This window comes from Aquarana catesbeiana, linkage group LG01 (assembly GCF_042186555.1).
Source record: "Aquarana catesbeiana isolate 2022-GZ linkage group LG01, ASM4218655v1, whole genome shotgun sequence".
NCBI classification, from domain to species: Eukaryota; Metazoa; Chordata; class Amphibia; order Anura; family Ranidae; genus Aquarana; species Aquarana catesbeiana.
The window spans coordinates 769,476,612-769,496,779 of record NC_133324.1 but is presented as its reverse complement, the minus strand read 5'-3'; the positions used below and the strand labels follow the sequence as shown (position 1 = coordinate 769,496,779).

Below are 20,168 nucleotides of genomic sequence, written 5' to 3'. Positions count from 1 at the left end.
ATGCTAGATCAGCGAGCCAAGTGCACAACCATAGGGCCCGCTTAGAAGCTTCCCTCAGGAAGGCCACTGCTAGCTTCAATTCATGGACTGCTGAGCCCTTGGCCAGATCTTCTGAGATGAACTTGAGCACAGAGTCTACATTTTCTGTCCAGGGTTCCATAGCCTTGGACGTAGCTGCAAGGGCCAAGGCGGGTTTGCAAGCCATACCGGCTAGCCCGTAAATTCTCTTGAGGTCTCTATTCTCCTCTCAAGCCTGCCCTTGAAGGACACAGTGTCCTCTAAAGGAAGAGTGACGTGTTTGGCCAGTCGCATCAATGCTGCATCTACAAGAGGGGAATTTTCCAGATATTTCACTTCCTCTGTCTTGAAGGGGTATAATCTGGAGGTTTTGCTTAACATAGAAGTCTTCTTGTCTGTCTTGCTCCACTCCTCATCAATGATATCCTTCAATTCGGAAAGGAGCGGGAAGTTAGAAAGTTCCTTCCCCAGGTGCTTAAATATCTTTCTTTGCTTAGCCGGAGGAGTGGAAGGATCTTCCCACTTAAGGGCCTCTTTGACCGCCTTAATTAGTGGGGAAACAAGGGTGAAGCCGAAGCCACTGACAAAATCATCTTCCTCCAATTTCTTCTGAAGAGCCGGGGGAGGCACTGTAAGGCTGGAATGGGCCCGGATCCTGCTGGGCATCGTCAGCCAGGGAGCCAGATAGAGTGGTGGACTGGCTCCGCGTTTGGGTTGTATCCCACTCCTTTAGGGATTGCACCACACGCTTAACAAGAGACTCCATTTGTTGGTTTTCCATCCCTTTTTCCTGACCACCTGGGCATAACTTAAATCACATAGTGACTTGCCCTCCGGGACTCATGTCCCACATCCCCAGCAGGCTCTGTGATCAGAGCGGCTGTCATGGCGGTGGGTGCGGTGTCTGGAGGAGGAATGGGAACATCTGGACCTGGATGAGGAAGATTGACATTGCGGCCTGGCAAGGTCCTTGTCGTTTTGGACAGTAAACTCACGGTCTGACCTGGAAGGGCTAAAAGATAGGCCAATAAAACATGACTTTAGGGGATATGTCCATACCAGTGTGGACTTGGCTCCCCCTTTCTCACACCCCACGCACCTAGAGCGTTAAAACTCACTCGTCCTAGGAGAAAGGAATGTAAATGCAGTGTAGTTTCCCCTTTAAGAGCCATATCAGACCCCCCCATCACCCTGCACCATAACCCTAGGCTGGAGCTTAACTTCACCTGAAAGCCTGGTGCATGGAGGAGCTGTAGCAAGTTGCCCACAGGAATCCCCAATATGACAGGGGCTGACAGAGATTTAAATTCCCCGCCACAATGACGTCACCACCATGGTCCAGTCCGCGCCTGTGTAATGGTGACCTGCCGTAGAGCACCTGCGCGACCGCCGGGTCCCTGGCCATACCGTGGAAGCGCACCGGGTCAGAACCCGGAAGTGGCAGCCGTGTCCTGGAACGCACCTGCCTTCCAGGCACCATAGAGGCAAGAGCAAAAGAAAATAAAATTTTCAGGAAAGAGGGGACGTGAGGGGGAGACAGATGATCACACTTTCTGCCATGGAGGAAAGATAAATCTTTAGACCTGCCAGCTGATCCACCGCTTCCTCGCTTGGGCATACAAAGGCTGCCCCCACCACCGGACATAGGGGCCTGGAGCCGCACACCCACCCATGGCTGGGCCCTGGGCTATCATCACACTGCTAGGATGTATGCCCAGCAACAACCTTGATCGATTTGGACATCCGAAAAATGTAAATGCATTGTTTGTAGATCCAAAGAGGACAAAAAAGGAATGCAGTCTCTCTAGTGGTGAGCTCAAATTTATGGGAGTGGGGTCCTATAGCATTGGAGAGGAGGCGGGGTTAACCCACACGTAGTCTGTCATGGAGTCTGTCAGGAAAACATTAATTCATTCTGGGTCCACTATTGCATGAAATAGATTTAATAGAATTAAGGTTTTTAATGTTTTTAATGTTTTAACTGCTTATATAATGAACTATCTTATGAACTGAACTTTTATTTTGATATAATGTCACTTGATGTATATTTTAATCTTTAACCTATATGTCTGTAATAGTTTAGATCTAGGAGGTTTGTTTTTAGGAAGTATTCTATATTTTTCCCACTAGATGGCAGCAAACTGAGGCACAGATAAGGCTGATAGCAGCCTATGTCCTATTAGCTTGAGAAAGGAGCACGCCCTGTGTCCTATTGGCCAGCGTGGATACTCCAAAACGTTGTCGCAACCCACCAGTGACATCATCGCGCCCGACACCGCGTTCCAACCCTCACCATTGACAATCAGCCAAATCCAAGCCTCGTTTCCATCTCTCTGCCTGCAGAGATCCTGCTGGTCAGGATCCCTCTTCTCCAGGCTACGATAAGCTGTGTGAGCACTGTTGCGCAGGGACAGACGCCACGCCAGTGTGGATGGACATGTGCCTTACCTCCCTAACTTCTCTGTAAGTGGATAATGCACCTGTATTATATTAAAATGTTACAGTTTTAACCTAGAGGCACCGTTTCTCTTCTTTTTGCATAGAGTCTTCTCTCAACTTCCCCTACAAAGGCTTTCCCTGGTCTCTGGACTGTTACACTATATACAGGTCTCCTGTCTCCATTTATGCATTTATACTGGGTACTCCACTAAAAGGACTTACTTGATGGACTCATATATTATTATACCTACTATCTGACAGCTCCACTATGCCAATTTTGTATTCTCATTAGCTATCCTTATGTTGGTGTACTTTATATGTGGCCCACGACAATTTCTCTTCTTCCAATGATGCCCAAGAAGGTCAAAAGGTTGGAACCCCAGATTTACACACTATACTCACATCCCCTATCTGGTAGTTTGATGAGCTCCACTCAAAATGACTGCTGTTGCTTTCTCATTGTATGATATCTGGTATTAGAAGAGCTGTACATACAGTATATATGCTGTGTCTATAATTTCCTCATACAAAGCTACATTTGCAAGAAAGGTGTAAAACTTTAATAATCATGAAACATATTTCAGAGCAAAAAGCGTTTGCTTTTTCTGACGTTACCTTATCTCCCACTACAAATTTGGTTCCCTTTGCATTATTAGAAAGGATCCTTTCAAATGGTGACAGCTGATTAGGAAGATCCTTCAAGTATTTCTCCTTCCCAGTGTCCTGTAAAATGGAAATAATTAGTCTTGCATGTTAACTGTGCTTTCCTAAATAGATATATACACACTATATCTGCATACATATTATATAAGTATACTTAAAGTGTATCTAATGGCAAAACTTATTACAATTTCGAATAAGAGGTGAGAAGGTGCAAAAAAACTGACAGGAGTTTTAACTCTGAAAAGAAAAAGGGATTGTCCCCCGTATGGGGTTTTCTAGGCAGCAAAGGGTTTGAGAAATACTACATGGAGTTGAATTAATGTAATTTTATTATAGCAAAGTATCAAGAGTTTTAACTCTTACCCAAACAATAAAAATGTTTTGGCTTTGGATTGTAGAGAGCATGGCTTTCAGCATTGAGCCTGTAGCTTGTCAATCAGCACAGGGCCACACCTAGTGCTTCCCCTTTGTTTTGGATTGACAGCACTGTCTGTTTGCCTTGTCTGTTTTGCATTGTGAGCTGCAGTGAATGGGAGGGAGGTCATGTGAGACACAAATGAAGAAAAATTTGGTTCAGTAAGGGAAGGTAAAGAGAGTTTTTGTTTAATGAGGCTTGTGTTTGCTTGCCTACATACTTATTTTACATATAGTGAAATGCAGAAAAAACTTGCTTGCAAATTATGAATTGTGGACACTTTATGGGGCAAGTCAATTGAATTAAATTAATTTAGAAGCAAAGGAGAAGACGTGTGGCGAGCAATAAAACACATTTTTCAAATTAGACCATCTAATTAATCTGTAGTAATAATAAGTACATATTCAATAAAAATCAAGCGGCTGTATTTCTGCCTTAGATCCTCCACGCCATCGTTCACCATGTCGATAAGTGCATTTTCTTGGTTGTTACTGCCAGCAATTCCTGCAGAGATAATAAAATTTGTGTTAGACCCAAGTATGTACAGTATTCGTGAACTTAAAGGAAATATTTTGTGTGTGTTTTTTAAGTATGCTTTTACGCTTTGCTATAAAGTGCAATGTTTAAGTAAAAGCCATATTTACATGACTTTTGCATTTTCATTGACACTAAAGCTATCCAAAAGAAGCTTCCCAAAATAAAGAATTCTATTACTCTTCAGGGGAGACCAGCCATTGGCAGTGGGTTATAACAGGTCAGTACAAACCTTTATATTTTGAAAGCAATTTTGTTTTACATTTTTTTGGATAGAGTCACAGTTAACAGTATTTGTATAAGGAATTACTAGAAAGAAAATAAGCAATTTGCAGAAAATAATCACATCTTAGAGACTTTCCACTCCAGGTCCATAGACCTTCTGGTGTAGCTGCCAGGAGCTGTCATCAGTTGTTTCAGCATCACCACAACAACTTGTCAGGAGCAGCTATTTTCTATGTATCTATAGCTTACGCAGGGCTTTCTTAATAAAACATGAAGGCAGAGAAAGGTGTTTTTTTTTTTTTTTTTTTTTTTACTTGTTTGTGTTTTTAACTTTTATAGAAAGTGAAATAACTTTTCACAGACAACATCACCAAAAGGAAGCCTTGCTTGTGTTCAATTTATTATCATATAGTAAAGGTATTGCCAAATTAACATGCCCGTAGCTGAAGCTAACAGCCCTGACGCTTAGCTTGTGAAAGAGAGCTTCTGTAATAAAATATTTTTTTTCCATAAAACCATCCCATGTGTACATATGTGGTATTAGAAAGCTTTTGCTAGTCAAGAGTTTTGTATGCAATTAAATAGAAAAAAGATCGGAACTCTCACCAAATTTGCATCCAAGGTACCTCAGGATGGTATTGCTTTGATACAGAACAAAGTCTCCATCTTGAAATTGAGGCAGTTGTCCAAAGACCTGCAAGAGACATTAATTGTCAGTATACAGATAGGATAGGTAGGTGTGTGATGGGGATACAATTATAGAGAGGGCTGAAAGACGTAGGCAATCTTAAAGCCCAACTCTGGGCTCACTTTTCCACAACAGTATTTTAGCTTTTTTTAATACTTACCCTTTTCCAAAGTGTTCATGTCTGTCACTTGATGCTACAGAATACTCTTCCTCTTTGATCTTCATCCTGTGATTCGTGGACCTGATACTCCTGATAGTCCTGATCCTGATACTCTAACTTTGATCAGTTACTCTTCCTCTTTGATTTTCATCCTGCGATTCGTGGACCTCAGTTATGCCAATAGCAGTGCTAACAAGATTATGCCAGCATAGGACTCTGCATGGTGCCATGGCAGTACCTCTTCAAGGGGCCGGCCCATGACACCCTGCACTCAGGAACAGGCTTACTTTTGCTTGTCTCTGCCATGTCTCATACCTGAGATTTGTATTTTAGAGCTGCCACAATTCCCACAGAAGATATTAGCTGGATGGAGAGGGATGTCACAGACCAATATAGTGGGTGAGTGCTTCATCCGCCCTGTTTTTTGTCCAATCCCTGGACTTTTTCAGGACAAATTAGCATTTTGGAAATTGGTGTCTTACAGCCCTGCTACGTGCTTTTGTATATGCCTCCTTCTAGCCTTTAAACTGACAAACCCCAAAAAATGTAATATAACAAGGAGTATAAGGATCAGTTCAAAGTGGGTTTGTGGAACATTGCAAAAAATCTGGTGTCAATGCAGACCTCTCTGAAGTCAATTGGAGCTGATTATTTATATTTACACAGAAAGGGTTATTCTTTTTCTAAGGCAATGGAGTATGTTACTTTGTAGTTTAGATTCAGATACAGTTCTATAATCTTGAAAACAGTAACAGAAAATTATTTGCAGCTGATTTTTCCACACTGCCTTCTGCTGAAATATTCTAAGTAAGAGGGAAACTCAGAAAGAATAGAACTATGTGTGTATTTGTTATGTTAGCCATTGTAAACTTTAAGTAAAGGTCATTATTAGAGGCCACAAAAAGGCGACTGCTAACACTTTTATCAGCCAGAACAGCCTAATTTGTGAACTTCTTTGATCAAGGTTTATGACTTTCCTCACTCTGGGACTAAGCCAAGTTCAACTTCCATGCCCTGTTCAATGACTGTAAGCGTGTTTTTACAGAATAGGTTTTTGCATCACCATACCATTTTAGACAAGAACTTTTATTTGTGAAACAGAGTGGCTGATCAATAAAACAGTCTGAAAAGAAAGCATACACATTTCCAATAGCAATCATACAGTTTCCAGTTGCAGTGTGTTTTAGTGTTAAAAATTAACCTGATTTGGTACTATGTAAAACTCCTGCTATGTTCCTTTGTTCCACTATTCCTAATTTACAATTTACCATATTGTGGATTATAGAGTATTTCAAAATGTCACACCCAAAATTTGTCACTTTTGCTTCTCGTCCACCAATCATATTCAAACTTTAAAACTTCATCTGTTACACCAATGCCATATGTAGTCTCATTTGGGACTATAGGACATAACAAGTAGTTTCTAGGGTTTGAAGCCCATAACTACATTATACTGCAGGAATTTAAAAAATGTTTGTATTATATGGGTTAAAACATTTAAATTGCTGCAATGAGCATCCAGCATAAATTAATCTGAATTCAGGCCAGCACACCAAGTTAAAAAAAAACAATGTGTAACTTCTGGCATTTCTCTCACAAGAATACATTTCTACACCCCGTTATTGCAACATAAAACAAAGGCCCAGTTAAAACCTTAGCAGAAACTATTGCCCTGTACTTAGTGAAGCAGCAATGGACTTAAAAGTAAAAGTAAAGGCTCCTGTTAAAAAATGTGCATCTGCGCTTACATAATTCTCTTTGTCCCCTTGCAAAGTCCCACAAACACCCATTGAATCTTCCAGTAAAGTTCCTGTCATATGCAGCTTCTTGTATAGGCATTGCAATGGAGCTGCACAGTTTCTAAATTCAGAGCAGAGTTGACACTCTCATGTAGGCTATGCCTGTTTGCACTACAGTGAGATAAAAAAATGTTCAAGGGGGAATGGCTATCAGCATTGTCACTGCTGATTCATATGCCTGCATGATATCAATCAGAACCTAGCGGTGCCTAATGCTTTCTCGATTTACAGCACTGTCTCAGCTGCAGAAACCCTCCCATGTGGGGCGCAGCATCTGGGAGGGCGAGCGCGATACAATATGCAAGTATCTGCATTCTGACCTTATGGGTCTCTAGTGTTTTTATAGGGACCAGGCAAGGTTTTTCAAAACTGTACTTTGTTTGCTTTCTACCCCTTAGTATTCATGAATATTTATGAGCCTAGGAAAACTGACAGAATGGAAATATGCTTTTAAAGAGGAGTTCTGCTTAAAAAAAAAAAAAAAAAAGTCAGCAGCTACAAATACTGCAGCTGCTGACTTTTAACTTACCTGTCCCAGGGTCCAGCGATGTGGGGGAATGAAGCCCCACTCATCTCCCCCTTCTCTCTGCGGCGCCGGCATAGTAACTGTGGGTGCCCGACTGTGGCTTCACAGCCGGGCACCCACTGCGCATGTCCGAGCCGCACCGTGGCTGGCCTGGGCAATCATCTAGGACCTGTGACCTGTCCCAGATGATTGCCGAGAGGGAGGGGGGAGAGGTGATCTCCCTTCCGGTGCCGTGGAGGAAGTGGGAGCTGGAACCCCACCAAAAAAATGACATGCCAAATGTGGCATGTCAGGGGGTCACCTCCCTTAAAGTGGAAGATCCATTTTTGGGTGGAACTCCGCTTTAAGGACACAAAATCTCCTTGCTTCAATGCCTAGTTAAAGACCTGGAATAAGCCTGCATACAGAGTTGTCTGAACTCCTAACTTACAGCGCCTTGAAAAAGTATTCACACCCCTTGACATTTTCCACATTTTGTAATGTTACAACCAAAAACCTAAATGTATTTTCTGTGATTTTATGTGATAGACCAACACAAAGTGGCACATAATTGTGAAGTGGAAGGAAAATGATAAATGGTTTTCAACAATTTTTTACAAATAAATATGTGAAAAGTGCGTGTATTTGTATTCAGCTCCCCTGAGTCAATACTTTGTAGAACCCCTTTCACTGCAATTACAGCTGCAAGTCTTTTTGGTATGTCGCTAGGGATGAGCCAAACACCCTCCTGGTTCGGATCGCAGCAGAACATGCAAACTGGTAAAAAATTTGTGTGAACACCGTTAAAGTCTATAAGGAGAGGAACCCTGACGGGCGTGATCGGAAGTTGAGGTGAGAGGTCGTTGCAGCCTGGACCTCATACCTGCTTCCGCTCTGAAGCTCCAGAGATGCAGCGTGAGGGGGAGCTGAGCTGAAGACGCCGGGAGGCGGTGTGGCTGGCTGGTTTGCTGGACAGGTGGTGGAGTTTGTTCCATCTTTGCAGTGGGCACCGGTGGCGAGCTCTCCCATGGGGACATCAGCAGCGCGGCTCCTCTGTGAGAGGACACAGCGCACGTCCTGGATAGAGCCGCGGAGGGTGTTAGAGGAAGCCGGAGCGCCCCCCACACTCCCCCACTATGACTAGGAGGAGGGGGATGGAAGAGGCGGCCACACACGTTGGCGCTGGTGCGCAAGTACAGCGCACAGCAAAGGAGAAGGGGAACCAGGCCACCGCAAAGCTGGAGCGAGTTGCCCATATACCGGGCTAGAAACCCGTGAAAGGTGGGTAGGCTGGGGGGCACAACAACCGCATCCCCAGACCGGCTCTTCTGTGGGAAGAAAGAGCCAGGGCCCAGTACCATCAGCAGCAGCAGCAGTGACAGTCCACGAGAGCGTGCCAGTTTCAAGCGAAATGACAGAGGGTGAAACTTTGGAGCAAACCCCAGGAGGGGAGGAGCAGCCATCCCTGAAAGATGTTCTCTATGCAATCAACAACTATAATGCCCCATTGTCGGAAATTCCGACCATGTGTGGGCTCCATCACACATTTTCCATCGGAATTTCCGACACACAAAGTTTGAGAGTAGGATATAAAATTTTCCGACAACAAAATCAGTTGTCGGAAATTCCGATCGTGTGTACACAAATCCGACCGACAAAGTGCCACGCATGCTCAGAATAAATAAAGAGATGAAAGCTATTGGCCATTGCCCCGTTTATAGTCCCGACATACGTGTTTTACGTCACCACGTTCAGAACGATTGGTTTTTCTGACAACTTTGTGTGACCGTGTGTATGCAAGACAAGTTTGAGCAAACATCCGTCGGAAAAAATCCTAGGATTTTGTTGTCGGAATGTCCGAACAAAGTCCGACCATGTGTACAGGGCATTAGTCCTCCTTGTTTAAAATGTCTGACCAACTTAAAAGTATAAAAGAGGAGCTCTTGTTGTTAAGACATGATATGCAGGAGGTGTGCGAACGCACATCTGTTTTGGAAGAGAGACTTAGCCTCTTGGAAGATGATGTGAACCCAATGAAACAAGAGATATAATCAACGAGGGAATAATTGAATATGTGTATACACAAAATGAACGAAATGGAAAATAGGTTGCGCAGGAAAAACTTAAGGGTCTTGGGTTTCCTGGAGCACAGGGAGGGGATTAACCCCATAGAATACATGGAGGACCTTTGATGACACCCTGTGGAAAGCACGCCAGGAACAGTGTTTTTATACTAATAGCTCCATGCTTGATGCCTGTTTTATCTTACTTTTTGTAAGTACCCATCCCCTTGTTCAAATAAACCTTTTTTAATGGTACTTCACTATCAGTTCGATTCTTTTTTCACTTCTGGGTACTTGTTTATCTGGCTGAGAAACCTCACCAAGGAATCCTGCTATTCCAAGACATCCATACCAAGCTTTAAGTGACTCGCCAGACTGAAAAGCTGGGGGTAGTTGCGATCCGGTGAGTGGGGATACATGAGGATTGGAGCATCTTTAGTCACTTACTTTGGACTGTGTTTTGTTTTATTATTTATTTTTATTGTTCACTTATTGTGTTTGCGAGCTCTATATTTATATTCATATGTTTTTCAAGTGATCAGCACTTTGCGTATAGCAGCTGCATTTTTATTCACTAATATTTTTTGTCACACCATTAGCGCAAGCATATATATTTAGTGTGTATATATATATATATTTTTACAATCTTTTCGATGACCAAGGAGGTGGGGTTGAAATACTCTGCCTGCAGGAAACACACCTGGAGAGGGAGACGAGTACTTTGAGGCATAGAAATTGTCAGGTGCAATACCATTCTACTTATACATCCTATTCAAGGGAAGCGAGTATCCTGGTGGACTCGGGGGTTTATTTTTCCTGTAGGCAGAGTAAAATAGACGAGAAGGGTAGATATGTTTTTCTTTTTTGCTTAATAGAGGATAGGTTGTCCGTTTTGGCCAGAGAAGAGAAGGTCGCCATGTATAAATCCTGTATAATAATGTACATGGATGATGTATTGCTGTTCCCGGGGGACAAGCAGAGCTCCCTGAAGGCAGCAATGGGCATAGTCAGAGATTTTGGTCACCTCTTGGGGTTGGAGATTAGCTGGGAAAAGTCGGCACTGTTGCCAATTGTCCCTCTTATAGAGCCCTTACCCCATCAGATAGCCCAAGTAAGGGTAGTAATCCAAATGAAGTATCTGGGTATTAACATATCAAAAGATCCAAGACAATATATAGCATGTAATTTAGTCCCGCTCATGACAAAATGAAAACAGAAATGCCGGGTGTGGTCTCAACTTGCACTCTTGGTAGCTGGCTATTGCAGTTTAATTAAAATGGTTTGGATGCCACAGATTCTGTATGTGTTACATCACTCTCCAGTTTGAATCCCGAAGCACTGGTTTTAGAAATTGGACAGTGTTTTTAGAGAACTGATCTGGAAGAATGGAGTGGCCAGAACCCATTTGTGGGTGTTGCAGCTGCCGAGGGAGGAGGGGGGACTAGCCTTGCCAAACCCAAGAAATTATTTTTTAGCCGCACAGATGCAGCATATGACAGGGGGCAATCTACCAGCAGAGAGGGAAGTAGGAGCGAATTTGATGTTTGCAGATACTAGCCATGATACAGTAGTAGAGGCAGTTGAGGCAGATTTGTTTGGCTCTAGGTGCCCTATGGCCCAATTGATGGTAAAAAGCTGGGAAGTTGTTAGGGCTATGTTGGGCTACGGTGGCCTCTCTGAATTCTCCCCCTTGTGGGATAATAAGTACAGGAGCTGATGGCAATGGGGAAGATTGAGGAATGGGAATGAAGTGGCATCCACTGTCTGGCACAAATGTATAATGCTGGTAGGCTGAAAACATTTCAGGCAATAAGAGAGGAATATGCAGTTTCAAATAGGTCTTTTTATAGGTACCTGCAGGTAAGACATGCCCTGGACGCGCAGTTTGGGGAAAGGTGCAGTGGAGTGAAATGCCCTTTCTCCAAAGGGTGGTCAATGCAGGGACGTCTAAGGGGTTGGTTCCCGACATGTATTGGTGCATAAGTAGGGCTGAATTGGAAGGTGAGGGGGGACTCCCTATCACTGTCCCCTTCACAGATTGTATCCCATCGATTTCTGTTACATAGAGCATATCCCTTTGAAAATGTTTAAGCTTGGAAGAAGGCCAGATGCAAAGTGCCCAAGGTGTGGTGATGAGACGGGTGACCTGGTGCATATGGTCTGGAGATGTCCCAAGTAGTGACAAAAAAAATTCCGTATTTGGGACATCTCTGGTCTTGGAAGCCAGAACATGCGTCTTGGGTCTGGGAATGGCTAGGAGATACATGAATTGCAATTGTTAGATGTCTGTTTCAAGCAAGGAAGTTGACTGCACAAAAGTGGCAAAGTTCCCTGCGACAGTGGAAGAATGGATGACGGTGATGAAAGACACTATATGGAAAGAAAACTTCACTTACTGTGAAAGGGGCAATATTAAAAAATAGGAGAAAGTGTGGAAACGGTGGTTAGAGGTGGAAGAACCCCAAATATAATTAAAACGGAGAAGAGTGAGGAGGGGGTGTGGGGAGGGAGGGAAGTGAGTAGGGAATGAATAAATGAAATGGAAGTATGAGTCTGTGTAAGGAAGGATTGGGTGGAGAATGAGAGGAGTGGGGAGGGGTTGAAGTGGGGAGGGGTTGAGGTGGGGGGGGGGAGTTGGGGGAGGGGGAGGAAGAGGGGGATGGTATTTTGTATTGTTTTTCTTGTGATGCACAAAATGTATAAAATGTAAAATGAAGAATTTATTTTTTCAATAAAAATGTATTTGATTTAAAAAAAAAGTCTATGGGACATGAACATGAAAAATCAAAAGTGCTAATTTTGAAGGCTTATATGCAAGTTATTGCCATAAAAAGTGTATGGGGATCTGGGTACTGCCCCAGGTGACATCTATCAGTGCAAAAAAAGTTTTTAAAAAACTGAAGTTTTTTCAGGAGCAGTGATTTTAATAATGCTTAAAGTGAAACAATAAAAATGAAATATTCCTTTAAATATCGTGTGGGGGGTCCCCTTAGTCTGCCTGTAAATTAGCACATTTTTTCCATTTTCATAACAGTGCAAAACAACATTTCTAAAGGAAAAAATGTCATTTAACCCTTCAATGACTAATGCCGCGTACACACGGTCGGACTTTTCAGCTACAAAAGTCCGACAGCCTGTCCGACAGACTTTCGACGGACTTTCGACGGACTTGCGGCGGACTTTCTAACGAACAGACTTGCCTACACACGATCACACAAAAGTCCGTCGAATTCTTACGTGATGACGTACACCGGACTAAAATAAGGAAGTTGATAGCCAGTAGCCAATAGCTGCCCTAGCGTGGGTTTTTGTCCGTCAGACTAGCATACAGACGAGCGGATTTTTCGACCGGACTCGAGTCCGTCGGAAAGATTTGAAGCATGTTTCAAATCTAAAGTCCGTCGGATTTGAGGCTGAAAAAGTCCGTTGAAAGTCCGGAGAAGCCCACACACGATCGGATTACCAGCCAGCTTTAGTCCGTCAGCGTCCGTTGGACTTTTGTAGACGAAAAGTCCGACCGTGTGTACGCGGCATTAGCCTATTTTTGACATTTGCTGAATTAAAAAAAAAAACGAAACAGTAAAGTTAGCTCAATTTTTTTATATAATGTGAAAGATGATGTTACGCCGAGTAAATAGATTCCAAACATGTCACGCTTTATAATTGCACGCACTCGTGGAATGGCGACAAACTACGGTACCTAAACATCTCCATAGGCGACGCTTAAAATTTTTTTTACGGTTACCAGGTTAGAGTTACAGAGGTGGTCTAGTGCTAGAATTATTGCTCTGACAATCGTGGCAATACCTAACATGTGTGATTTGAACACCGTTTACATATGTGGGCGTGACTTCCGTGTGCGTTTTCTTTGCTGTGCGAGCGCGCAGGGACGGGGGCACTTTAAAATTTTTGTTTTTTTCTTATTTATTTTATTTATTTTTAAATTAATAAATTGTGTTTGAAAAAAAAAATTGATCACTTTTATTGCTGTCACAAGGAATGTAAACATCCCTTGTGACAGTAATAGGTGGTGACAGGTACTCTTTATGGAGGGATCGGGGGTCTAGCTGCCTGGAGGTGGCGGATTGTCGATCAGGTCTCCCGGTGAGACGGCAGGAGGCGGCAGGAGGGGGGGGACGTCCCCTCCCGCTCCTCCGGTATAACATCCGAGCGGCTTTTAGCCGCATCGGTTGTTCTCTCTCGGTTGTTATCTCTGGAAAGCCGATCGCCGGCTCTAAAAAACGGTACCAGGATGATGCCTGCAGCTGCGGGCATCATCCCGGTATAACCCCCGAAAGCCGAGGCCGCACATCTGTGTACACTCGGCGGGAAAGGGTTAAAATTGCTCGTGGCTGTAATGTATTGCCGGATCCTGGCAATATACATAAAAAATCATTGAAAAAAAATGGCATGGGCCTCCCCCAGTTCATTACCAGGCCCTTCGGGTCTGGTATGGAAATTAAGGGGAACCCTGCGCCAAAAAAAATTGGTGTTGGGGTCCCCCCAAAATCCATACCAGGCCCTTCAGGTCTGGTATGGATTTTAAGGGGAACCCCACGCCAAAATTAATTTAAAAAAATGCCAAAATTAAAAAAATTGCGTTGGGGTCCCACCCCAAAATCCATACCAGGCCCTTCAGGTCTGGTATGGATATTAAGTGGAACCCTGCGCCAAAAAATTTGGCCTGGGGGTCCCCCCCAAAATCCATAAAAGGCCCTTCAGGTCGCGAGGTACTTGTCCTGCTGGAAGGGGAACCTTTGCCCCAGTCTCAAGTCTTTTGCAGACTCTAACACAGTGGTTCTCAACCTGGGGGTCAATTGATGATTTGCCAGGGGTCACAGAATCCTGGGCTGTTTCTGAGGCCCGCACCACTCTCCCACCCTTGTTGCAGCCGCCCAGCAGGCTGTCCCTGGAGCCTGTGGCCACCCAGCTGGGCTGTTCCTGGAGCCCACAGCTGCCCACTCAGCCTCTTTGCAGCTGCCCATTCAGTTCACGGCATGGCTGGGGGCAGAGACTAGAGGTCAGCTGACTGGTGAGGAATGTGAAGTGGGAGGGGCTGGAGGAGACCCTATCTCCTGATTTAGGCATAGGTGTCACTGCTACGAGACACCACAAAGTCTGAGACACAGTGAGTAACACTACCTGTGATTATAGTTGCCATTAAAAGTCCCCACTACAGTTCTCAGATCAGCAGATGACCTTCATCAACTCACCCCATTCCCCCCACCAAGGAGTAAGAGAAGGAATAAAAATAGAGAATACATGGAACGGAGAGGAAAAGAGGGGGAGGAACAAAGAAAAAGGGAGAGAAAGAATAGGAGAACAAGAAAGACGGCTAGAGAGAGGGATGGGGGGGGGACAGGAAATTAGGATAGAGAGGGATAAAAGGGAAAGAAAGGCGAGCAAAGAGAAAGTGGTACATCCTAAAATGTACCATAAGGGGTTTTAATACTGTACGTGTGTAAGGGACTCAGGGAGCGCTAAATGTCCGTGGGTTAGGGGCGCAAATTACTTGTCTTGCCTTGGGTGCTGACAACCCACGCTACGAAAATAATTTTACTGTTAGGGGTCCCCACAACTTTTATCAAAGGGTCACGGCACTAGAAAGGTTGAGAAACCACTGCTCTAACAGATTTTCTTCTAAGATTGCCCTGTATTTGGCTCCATCCATCTTCCCATCAACTCTGACCAGCTTCCCTGTCCCTGCCACCAGCATGTTTCACGGTGGGGATAGTATGTAGAGGGTGTGGAGTGGATGTGGAGTGATAGTTTTCCGCCACACATAGCGTTTTGCTTTTAGGCCAAAAAGTTCAATTTTGGTCTCATCTGACCAGTGCACCTTCTTCTACATGTTTGCTGTGTCGCCCACATGGCTTCTCGCAAACTACAAATGGGGCTTTTTATGGCTTTCTTTTAACAATGGCCACTCTTCCATAAAGGCCAGATTTGTGGAGTACGCGACTAATAGTTGTCCTGTGGACAGATTCTCCCACCTGAGCTGTGGACCTCTGCAGCTTGTCCACAGTTACCATGGGCCTATTGACTGCTTCTCTGATTAATGCTCTCCTTGCCTGGCCTGTCAGTTTAGGTGGACAGCCATCTCTTGGTAAGTTTGCAGTTGTGCCATATTCTTTCCATCTTCGGATGATGGATTGAACAATGCTCTGTTCAAAGCTTGGAATATTTTTTTTATAACCTAACCCTGCTTTAAACTTCTCCACAACTTTATCCCTGACCTGTCTGGTGTGTTCCTTGGGCTTCATGATGCTGTTTGTTCACTAAGGTTCTATAACAAACCTCTAAGGGCTTCACAGAACAGCTTTATTTATACAGAGTTTAAATTACACACAGGTGGACTCTATTTACTAATTAGGTGACTTCTGAAGGCAATTGGTTCCACTAGATTTTAGTTAGGGGTATCAGAGTAAAGGGGGCTGAATACAAATGCATGCCACACTTTTCACATATTTATTTGTTAAAAAAACATTTATCATTTTCATTCCACTTCACAATTATGTGCCACTTTGTGTTGGTCTATCACATAAAATCCCCCAAAAGAAACATTTACGTTTTTGGTTGTAACATGAAAAAAATTTGGAAAATTTCAAGGGGTGTGAATACTTTTTCAAGGCACTGTACATACTTTTTCTGGCCATTGGCTTACTAAGTAGTGTAGTCAGAATGAGGACCTGGATTTGCACATTTAAAAAACACCTCAGCAATGGCATCTCCCATATTCTACGAAATTTCCTTTAAAGCTTAGTACACCCGGCGGGATGAACAAAAAAAAAAAACTCAAGAGCTTGGGAGGAGCCACTGCACTAACTATCCAATGTTGGTACAGCGATCTCCCCGCTGAGCTCTTGTGTTCTGATGGGGGGGGCTGATCGGGTGCTAAACAACAGACCTTTTTCGGTCCAGCCTCTTCACAACGACTGCCATGCACACAGGCCGAATGTCGGCCGGTTTCTATTGAACCGGCCAATGTCGCCTGATATTCGGCAAATGTGTATGGCCTAATGCTGGGGAAAGAAAATACACTACGAATTTCTGATTAAAAAGTGTGTTACTTACTGCAGTCTTCTTCAATTCGCATTTTCCAGACCACCAATCATTCAACTGAACTTCGTCCTCTGTCCAGGAGGCTCCTTGATCAGCCAGCAACAGCCGGATGGGCTCAGCTCTAGCTGGAAATAAGATCAACAGGGAAATGTAAGGTAACTTTTCTTTTACAAAGGTTTTATTAATAGCCAATTCAACAGTACAGCTTGACATTTTGGTGGATACATTGCAGTTAAACATTAAACAGAGTCAGGACAAGGTTTGGATGGCAATTAAGGAAAAAGGGGTAACATAAGCAAAATAGAAATGTTCAAATTCCAGAAATACCAAAATCAGCCATATGAAAAATTTGAGGTCTGGAGCTTTGTTGTTCTGAGGAATGTTGCGTGAAGTGTAGAGCCACAGGGTTTACATTTTTTGTTAAACATCGGCCATTATCAACCATGTGAATCAATATTGTATATCAACCAGAGTATAACTTTGGCCAGTGCAATATAGCCAACAATGTAGCCGTCCCACCCAGGCAAGCACCTGGTGGTCTGGCAATCTATAAGGATGGATGAAATATCAAGTTAAGAAAGAGAAGAAGAAGGAGAAAAAGGGCGGAAAGATGGAGAAGAGGGAAAGAAAGAAAAAAGGGGGGGTCCACACGGTGGGGAGTAAAAGCGCATTAAATCGAAAGAAGTGTAGTATAAAATCTGGAAGGTTTAATGTAGTCAACCCAGGGTTGCCAGACCCGAAGGAATTTATCGTGGGTGTCTGATAGAATAGCAGTCAGTTTCTAGTTTACCATTATGTCGTTCATACGATTTTTAACCGCCTCAAAACTAAATATAAGTGTTTTCCATGCCCTAGCTAAAGTTAACCTGGTTGCAGTAAAGAGATGAATAGCCGGCTGGCATTCCAGCAGGAGCAATTTAGCTTCATAGGGATCTCTTTTAAGGTTAGTATGAAGTATGTTACGGAGAAGAGAGTAGACTCTGACCCATAGTCTGCATACCTTTGGGCATGTCCACCAAATATGTGCCATAGTGCCCTCCTGAGAGCATCCTCGGAAACACAATAGATAGTAGTCAGGAATGAAACGGGCCAGCCTGGCCAGTGTGTAGTTCCATCTGTAAAGTACTTTGTAAGCATTTTCGAGAGTAAGAACATTTTTTGAGCATTTAGTGTTACAATCATGACCTGCCAGTCCTCCAGGTCCAGCTGCCTTCCTAGTTCTGTCTCCCACTGAAGGTGATAAGATCGTAAAGGTGTTTTTTTATAGGAGATTATAGAGAAGCAAATTAGGGATATCAAGCCAGAGGTTTGAGGTCGGGCCCTACAAATGCTTTCAAAAGGAGTCAGGGTGTAGCTGTTGGAGGAAGTGTCGGAGCTGTAGGTAGCTATAATGTTCTCGTAGAGGAATATTATGAGAGGAATGCAGGGCCTCAAATGCAATGAACCTAGTGGGGGAAACAGAGTGAATATCCACAAAACCATTAGCTGTCCACCAGGAGAATTGTTGGGGATTATCACAGCCCAGCGGGAATAATGGGCAGTGTAGAATTTTGAGCAGGGGAAGATGAGGAGAAATCAGACCTGCAGAGAATTTAATCGAATCTCATAGGTGGAGGAAATGTGACAGGCATGGACCAATCATGGTGGGACAATGTCTAGGGGGGAGCCAGGGCAGAGAGGAGACTGGTATCGGAGATGAGTCCACTAGATCAATAGTGGCCCATAGTGGCATTAGATAGTTCTCGTGGAGATGAGATAGTGGCTATATTTCCTGCTGTATAGTAGGCTTGCAAATTGGGCACCAATAGTGTTGATCTTGCGGGCATATAAGATATGCTTGTTAATCCTGGGTCGGGTGGAGCCCCAGATGAACTTCAGGATTTTGCGTTGATGTATCCGCAAAACATGTAAGGGGACAGGGACCGGCAGGACTCTAAAACAGTAAAGTAGTTTTGGAATATAGGTCATGCGAACTGCCACAATCCTGCAGAACCAAGATAATGGAAGATGAGTCCAGGAGGACAACATATCTGTCAGTTTTTTGAATAGAGAAGGAAAGTTGGCTTGATAGAGTCCTGCATAGGTCGGAGTAAGCCGGATTCCGAGATAGGGTAGAGAGGGTAGCCATTGGAACGGGAAAGCTCTTTGTGGGGTTGTTAATTCTGTGGGTGGAAGATTAAGTGACATAGCTTTCGATTTGGTAGGGTTGTCGGAGAGGCCAGAAAAAGACGCAAAAGTATCCAAGAGGGAGAGCAGGTTGGGCAAGGCGATTCTGGGTTTGGTTAGGGTCATCAGAATATTGTCTGCGAATGATGATATCTTATGGGAAGAGCCCGCTGCCTAAACCCCTGTTATGTCTGAATGAGAATGAACTGCCTCCGCCAGAGGCTCCAAGGCCAAGATGAATAAGAGCGGAGAGAGTGGACAGCCTTGTCAAGTTTCCCTCCTGATAGGGAAAAGAGATGATTCAAAAACCATAATATTCGACCTTTGCCTGAGGGGAATCATACAGTGCCAATATCCATCTTAAAAATGAGGCTCCAAAACTGTAATGGCGGAGTACCATTGTTAGGTAGGGCCAGGACAATGTGTCAAAGGCCTTCACATCTAGGGACAAGAACATAGTTTCCAAGGATTAATCGTGGGCTGTATGCTATATTTGTAATATTCGTCTTATGGTGTCACCTTGGGACAAATCCTACCTGGTCCTTCTTGATCAGATGTGGCAAAAAGGAATTTAAGGGAATGGCCATGATTTTCGTTAAGATTTTCATGTCCACGTTAATAAGCGAGATGGGCCCAAAGTTGGCCCAAGAGGAATGATCATGGTCCGGTTTTGGAATCATCACTATATTGGCGGTTAAGAGATTTGAAGTGAAGGCCTGGTCATCCTTTACTGCATTGTACAGGGCCGTCAGATGGGGAGCTAAAACGTCTGCCATTTTTCTATAGTAAAGTGCTGTAAAACCATCCGGGCCTGGCCTCTTGCCTATTTTTAGTTCTTTGATACATTGTAGCACTTCGGTTGTCTGTATATATCGGTCCATTAAAGATACATGGGTTTCAGACAACGTGGGCAGTGTCAAGCCATTCAAGAAGGAGTCTAGGCCCTGTGTGGAAGACTGAGTATGGGCGGAATAGAGAGTAGTGTGACGGTGACGAAATTAGTCTAAGACCCGTAGCGGATTGCTTGTAAGACATTATGTCGGGTACGTAGGGTGATGGGAATGTGTTTAGGAGTGAAGGTGGGAAGTCTATTAGTCAGCATAGAGTTAGGTTTATTCGCCTTGGCATACCATTTCTGGTGGGCCCAACGTAGTGTACGTTCCGCTTCATCTGTTAAACATACAGTATCTCACAAAAGTGAGTACACCCCTCACATTTTTGTAAATATTTTATTCTATCTTTTCATGTGACAACACTGAAGAAATGACACTTTGCTACAATGTAAAGTAGTGAGTGTACAGCTTGTATAACAGTGTAAATTTGCTGCCCCCTCAAAACAACTCAACACACAGCCATTAATGTCTAAACCGCTGGCAACAAAAGTGAGTATACCCCTAAGTCAAAATGTCCAAATTGGGCCCAATTAGCCAT

General features: G+C 43.8%; 1 protein-coding gene across 1 annotated transcript in view; it reads right to left on the bottom strand.

Annotated features, from left to right (window-relative positions):
- LOC141113333 (glutathione S-transferase P 1-like) overlaps positions 1-20,168 on the bottom strand; it is a 77,143-nt gene that overhangs the window by 34,386 nt on the left and 22,589 nt on the right. Inside the window, exons 3-6 of the mRNA XM_073606397.1 lie at positions 16,584-16,696; positions 4,901-4,988; positions 3,936-4,039; positions 3,073-3,180 (exon numbers count right to left, since the gene is read on the bottom strand). Coding sequence (XP_073462498.1) covers positions 3,073-3,180; positions 3,936-4,039; positions 4,901-4,988; positions 16,584-16,696 — 413 coding nt within the window. The remainder of the gene's footprint in view (positions 1-3,072; positions 3,181-3,935; positions 4,040-4,900; positions 4,989-16,583; positions 16,697-20,168) is intronic.